The 7,417-nt window shown below is 40.5% G+C and overlaps 1 protein-coding gene across 1 annotated transcript; it reads right to left on the minus strand.

Annotated features, from left to right (window-relative positions):
- Positions 1-816: 816 nt before the first annotated feature.
- Positions 817-1,752, minus strand: LOC137527227 (olfactory receptor 2AP1-like). The gene has a single exon (XM_068247732.1). The coding sequence runs from the start codon at positions 1,750-1,752 to the stop codon at positions 817-819; it is 936 nt and encodes a 311-aa protein (XP_068103833.1).
- Between the last annotated feature and the right edge of the window lie 5,665 nt (positions 1,753-7,417).

Raw genomic sequence — 7,417 nt, forward strand, 5'->3', positions numbered from 1 at the left:
CCTCCCAAAACTACCCAAATAAAATGTTTAATATTAAAAAAAAAACCATTACAATTAAAAAAAAAACATCTCAATATTTACCTAAGAGTCTAAACTTTTTGAATATCAATGTAAAGATGAAATATTTCTATATTTGTTTTATTTTAAACTTGTAAATAGTGATAGATGCAAAATGAAAAAAATGCACCTTTATTTCCAAATAAAATATTGTCGCCATACATTGTGATAGGGACATAATTTTAATGGTGTAATAACCGGGACATATGGGCAAATACAATACGTGAGTTTTAATTATGGAGGCATGTATTATTTTAAATAATGGCTGAAATCTGAGAAATAATGAATTTTTTCCGTTTTTTTCTTATTCTTCCTGTTAAAATGCATTTACAGTAAAGTGGCTCTTAGCAAAATGTACCCCCCAAAGAAATCCTTATTGGTGGCGGAAAAAACAAGATATAGATCAGTTCATTGTGATAAGTAGTGATAAAGTTATAGGCTAATGAATGGGAGGTGAACATTTCTCAAGTGAAAACGACGGAACGTGAATGGGTTAATTTTGTTTTCTGGGTGTACATCAAATCTTAGGCAACTCAGACCAAGTCACCTTGCTTGAAATATGTTACAATTCAATACTGAGTTGTGTAATTTGACAAATGTATTAAGATGCCCAACAATGAATACTATATTGTTTGTTTGTGCAAATAAAAAAAAAACATACATTACTCTTCTTTTCAGCCTGAAGCATACCAACATGGCTACAATCATTTAATTTATTTTAATTTCTCAACCCCTATTATCTCGGTTTCCAGCTGCTCCTCAAATAATGGACATAAAATTCTTAATTTTCTTCTGTACAGCAGATTTCACGTCTTTGTTCTTCAAGCTGTAGATGAGGGGGTTTAGCATGGGAACCACAGCTGAGTTGAATAACGACAAAAGCTTACTGGACTTGAAGGTGCCACTCGGTGTCAAATACTGAGAAATAATAGATGCATAGAGAATGAAGACAGATGTTAGGTGTGAGGAACACGTGTAGAAGGCTTTCCTTCTCCCTGTGCTAGACTTAATCTTCATTATGGTGGCAATGATGAACACATAGGAGGTAAAAGTGAGTAGAAAAGGGGCGGACATTGCTAATAAACCTCCATCTATGAAGATCACCATTTCCACGATAGAGGTGTCACTGCAGGACATTTCCAGCAAAGGTAAGACGTCACAGAAAAAGTGGTTAATTATGTTGGACGTGTAACAAGAAAGCTGTGATATTAGGGTGGCTGTAGGAAGAATATGTAGAAGACTAAACGCCCAACAGAAGATGGCCAAGCCAGCACAGACTCTACTGTTCATGAGAGTTGAGAAATGCAATGGTTTGCATATGGCGACATACCTGTCATAGCCCATGCATGTAAGCAGCATTAAGTCATTGCTGGAGAACCATGTGAAGAAATATAACTGTGCCATGCAGTCAATAAAAGATACTTCATTATGTCCTGTTACAAAAATATCAATGCTCTTATGTAATGTAACTGTGGTATAACTTATGTCAAGAACAGACAGGTTACCCAAGAAGAAGTACATGGGAGTGTGGAGATGAGAGTCCAGGCAAATCAGAAGAAGAATGACTATGTTGCCAACAAGAGTGGTGAGATAAATGAGAAGAACCAGAAGGGATATTGGAGCCTCTAACTTCGGGATGTCTGAAAATCCTTTGAGTATGAAGAAGGTCACAGCGGTCTTGTTCTTCTCATTCATGACTTGTTGTACTTTTTCATTGTACAAAATGAAGATAGCTTAGAAATCAACTAGGATGGGCAGATAAATCGCCTATTAGAAACAAGAGAAGACATTTTAACTCCAAATGCACACTGGGTAAGCAGAATCTTCTCTTAGGTAAGCAAAGCAGGAAAATCTTGGTACGTAGGGATGATCAATGAGATGCAGGTTTAAATTGATTGGTCCAATTTCAAGCTGCATATATTTGCATAAACATTTGCATAAACATTTTGCGTCAACTCGGAAATATTTGCATCTCATTGATCTCATTGGTATTTGCATCTCATTGATCTCATTGTTGGTAAAGCATATCATTACCAGTTCCACTGTGAAGCTGGCAATATGTTAGAATAAAAATTGTGGAATTTCCATAGATTTCATTCAAGAAAGTACAATAAAGTCAAACTATCTAATTCATTTGTAATCTGAATAAGAAAAAATGCCGTTTTTAGTTTACTATTATTATTTACTAGCTGGACGCCCGGTGTTGCCCGAGTCGTTAGGAAAAGTATTTGGCTAGTGTAGGCTCTGCCCACTTTTCCTAACCCTAACGCACAATTACTTAATGCCCAAGTATGTGAGCTTTGCGGTCTTTGGCATCAATAATTTGCAATTAAATAAAATTAATCTGATTGGATGTGGCTCCACCGTCTTTTCTGAATTTGAACTGCAATCACCCAATTACCAACTGTACCAGGTACAGGTGATTAACAGTGCAAGAATGGCAGCAATTAAATATTCCCCTTAAAAATCAATAGGTGGATTTTGATTGGCTTTTATAGGCTCCACCCACTTTTATGAATATTAATCCCAGTCACTCAGTGACCAACTGTGCAAAGTTTGAGAACCCTACCATTAACAGTCTAAGAATGGCTGCAGTTTACATTTGCGCAATGAAATTTGTATTTTTCTCCACCCACTTATTTCCTAACATTGTTCAGGTATGTATTTGGCTGGTGTTGGCTCCACCTACTATTTCTAACCCTTTTTTCTAACTCAATAACCAAGTTTGTGAGCTTTGCGGTCTTTGGCATCAATAATTTGCATTGAGATTAAACAAGTCTGATTGGCTGCTTGTGGCTCCACCCCTTTGTCTGAATTTGAACCCCAGTCACCCAATGACCAACTGTACCAGGTTTAAGGCTTGTGCCATTAACAGTGCAAGAATGGTAGCAATTACATATTCCCCTTGAAAATCAATAGGTGAATTTTGATTGGCTTTTGAAGGCTCCACCCACTTCTCTGAATATTAATCCCAGTCACCCAGTGACCAATTGTGCAAAGTTTAAGAACCCTACCATTAAAAGTGTAAGAATTGCTGCAGTTTACATTCTCTCAGTGAAATTTGCATTTGTCTCCGCCTACTGATGACCCGGCATTGCCTGATTATGTATTTTGCAGATGCTGGCTGCGCCCACTTTTCCTAACACACAATTAATCAATTACTCAATGACCAAGTTTGTGAGCTTTGCGGTCTTTGGCATCAATAACCTGCATTAAAATGAAACAAATCATATTGGCTGTGTGTAGCTCCACCCTGTTTTATAAATGTAAACCCCAGTCACGCAATGATCAACTGTACCAGGTTTGAGGCTTGTTCCATTAACAGTGCAAGAATGGCAGCAATGAAATATTCCCCTGAAAAATCAATAGGTCATTTTTTATTGCCTTTTGTAGGCTCCACCCACTTTTCTGAATCTTAACCCCGGTCACCCAGTAACCAACTGTACAAAGTTTGAGAACCCTACCATTAACCTCCTTGCTGGTTATCCCGAGCTGAGCTCGGGGTAACCCACCGCGGAGGATTGCTCTGGCCCTGCTGGGCCGATTTACATAATTTTTTTTTTTAAACACACAGCAAGCACTTTGCTTGCTGCGTGTTACCTTCGATTGCCGCCGCTCGCCACCGATTCGCCGCTACCCGCCGCGTTAGAGGGCCCCCCTGCCGAGACCCCGTGCGCAGCCTGGCCAATCAGTGCCAGGCAGTGCTGAGGGGTGGATCGGGACTCCCACTGACGTCACGACGCCGATGACGTCATCATGATTGTCGCCATGGCGACAGGGAAGCCCTAAAGGAAATCCCGTTCAGAACGGGATTTCCTTATGGGCGAGCGCGCCGGCTGCGAACGGAGGGGTGGGAGGGAAGCGGCAGGGAGGGGGGCATCATGTAGCTAGCGCTAGGCTAGCTGCATGATAAGAAAATATTTTTTTTGCAAAAAAACCTTCCCGCGGCCGCAGGAATTAGAACGGCAGGGAGGTTAACAGTGTAAAAATGACTGCTGTTTACATTTTCCCAGTAAAAGTTGTATTTGTCTCCGCCCACTTATGACCCAGCGTTGCCCGCTTATGTATTTGGCTGGTGTTGGCTGTGCCTACTTTTCTAACCCTAACACACAATTAATCAATTACCAAGTTTGTGATCTTTGCAGCGTTTGGCATCAATAATTTGCATTGAAATGAAACAAATCCAATTGGCTGTTTGTGGCTCCACCCCCTTTCTGAAATTGAACCCCAGTCACCCAATGACCAACTGTACGAGGTTTGAGGCTTGTGCCGTTAACAGTGCAAGAATGGCAGCAATGTAAATATTCCCCTTGAAAATCAATAGGTTAATTTTGATTGGCTTTTATAGATTCCACCTACCTTTCTGAATATTAATCCCAGTCACCCAACGACCAGCTGTGCAAAGTTTGAGAACCCTGCCATTAACAGTGTAAGAATGGCTGCAGTTTACATTTTCCAGTGAAATTTGTATTTGTCTCCGCCCCCTTTTTGGTTATGGGAATAAAAAGTATCCTATATGTTATTCCAGGTAATGTACTATGTGTGTGCCAAATTTCATTCAAATCCGTTCAGTCATTTTTGCGTGATCGAGTAAAAAACATCCAAACACCCGAACTGTCCCATTTATTATATTAGTAGGATTTACAGTATATAGTGCCAACATCTTCCATAGTAGGAAACTAAAAATGGGGAGCATAGATACATGAGAAGCTCAAAACAGTGTACAATCTTGAACCAATCCCCACTCCATTTGAAACGGTTGATAGCTTATCTCATACGTGTTGCCAGGCACCTGTTACTTACCAACTGGAACGCTTCCCTTTTGCCTTTCTTCTTCCAACTGTCATGTTTGATAAATTATATAGAGAAGCTCATTCGGATTCTGTGGAAATGAAATTTCCGCATTTCTGATCGGAAATCGACATTTCTGATCAGGACTCTGAAATCAGATTTCTACGAAAATACCACAATTACCACAACCCGGTAATTTTAGCCCAGTTAGAGAACTCGGAAGCATTGGACCAATGAGAGAAAGCAGAGTCAATTTGGCCAATCAGAGGTTGCAAAAAAATGACTAAAAAAAAGACTCCTCGGAAATTGGATGTCTGGAGAAATACTGCATTAGCTCAACTAGGTAATTTTAACCCAATCACAGAACTCGGAAGCACTGGACCAGGGGTGCTCATTAGGTAGATCGCGAAGGCCTTCATGGTAGATCCCGACTCCACTACATTTTCCATTCTGTATATTTGTGTACTCCTAAAATTGTACATTGCCAATCAAAGAATGCAGAGTCAACTCAGAGGCATTTGGTCAATCAGAGAATGCAAAAAATTGCCCCCCCCCCCAAAAAAAAAGACTTATTGGAAAAGCAAAAAGTAGAAATAGAAAATCTGTGAAATCGGTAATTGGCATTGGTGAAAATTGGAATTTCAACGGAATTGGAAATAGGCCTTTCTGACCCTCCCTAAAATTATAATTTAAAAAGGAAGAGCTGATTAGTGTTCTCAAAATTGGTACTTATATTGTGCAATTCTTAAATTGAACAGATATTTAAAAAATTGTATGGTGTGTGGCCACCTTAAGGCTCAACACACACCATACAATCTAGGTTGTTCAATCTTACCACTTTCATGTAGTATAAGAGCTTACCCAATCAATCATTCAAGGTATTTTCAATCTGTTGGCCCTGTACAACCAAGATTGTATGGTGTGTGTTGAGCTTTAAAAGGTGGCCACACACCAGACAATTTTTAAATATCTGTCCAATTCAAGAATAGCTATCATTTTTTCTGACTGATTGTAACAATTCAAAAATTTGACCAATGTGCCACACACCTATGTTCAATTTTCCCCCAATCATGAATACAATAATTGAAACCTCAGAAAAAATTGGAACTGTACATCAAGTAACTGACAATCCATTCATTACACACCATACATTTCTTGATAAAGTTCGTCTGGAATTACCAACATGTCCAATCTCCTAAAATTGAAGAAAAAAAAATGTGAAAATCAATCGATTTTTTTTATCGAAAACAAAGAAAAGTTTTTGATTTTTCAGGACAACCGATCGAAATGGTGAAAAATTTGAGTTTTTAATTGTATGGTGTGTGGCCACCTTTAGTCTGTTGTTAAAGTGAACCTCCAGACTAAAAATCTACTCAGCAGCACTGAAAAGGCTTGGTGTTTCTTTAACAGTTTCACAGCATCAGAACTTTGTCCTTCTTACCAAAGCCTTAATTTTTAGCTGCACAGAAGCTAAGCTCTACCCCATCAAAAAAAAAAAAAAAAAACCTGCATTTTTCCCCTGATGCTGTACAAAGCATGATGGGATTTCTGATGTTCTTGTTCTCGTTGCCTAGCAACTGGGAGGGGTGATGAGGACACAGGACAGTTGGAACCGTGTCTCATGCTCCCTGTCACCTCCTTTCAACCAAAAAGATGGCTGCCCTCATGAAATCAAACATGTGCCTGTTCTTTTAAAACAGGGTGTGTAAGAGATTTTATGACCTATCTATTTTAACCTCCTGAGCGGTATGGACGAGCTCAGCTCGTCCATCACCGCCGGAGGCTGCCGCTCAGGCCCTGCTGGGCCGATTTTCTTCAAATAAAAAGCAGCACACGCAGCCGGCACTTTGCCAGCCGCGTGTGCTGCCTGATCGCCGCCGCTCTGCGGCGATGCGCCGCGAGCAGCGGCGAAAGAGGGTCCCCCCAGCCGCCCGAGCCCTGCGCAGCCGGACCAATCAGTTCCGGCCAGCGCTAAGGGCTGGATTGGAGGCGGCTGACGTCAGGACTTCGGCTGACGTCCATGACGTCACTCCGCTCGTCGCCATGGCGACGAGGAAAGCCAAACAAGGAAGGCTGCTCATTGCGGCCTTCCTTGTTTATTCTGGGCGCCGGAGGCGATCGGAAGAACGCCTCCGGAGCGCCCTCTAGTGGGCTTTCATGCAGCCAACTTTCAGTTGGCTGCATGAAATAGTTTTTTTTTAATTTAAAAAAAACCCTCCCGCAGCCTCCCTGTCGATCTCAATAGAACGCCGGGGAGGTTAATTAACATAACTAATGTAACTTAATGACAGTATGTTTGTTTAGGCTGGAGTTCCTCTTTAAACTCTGATAGAACCACACTCAAGGGTGATGCTCCCCCCTAATTCCTCTCATTTAGCAGATCCTTCATATTGCATACCCCTGTCAGATAAACAGTAAACAAAGTTCCCTTCAAGTGGTTTCAACTTATATTATTCGCTCTTCTGTGTTAATTTTTTTTATTTAATGCTGTACCTTTCTTCCATCTTCTTGGAGAAAGATCTGAACGACCTTTCTCAGTGTACTTTTATTGTTTATAAATTATGCTTTA

Source organism: Hyperolius riggenbachi, chromosome 8 (assembly GCF_040937935.1).
Source record: "Hyperolius riggenbachi isolate aHypRig1 chromosome 8, aHypRig1.pri, whole genome shotgun sequence".
Lineage (NCBI taxonomy): Eukaryota > Metazoa > Chordata > Amphibia > Anura > Hyperoliidae > Hyperolius > Hyperolius riggenbachi.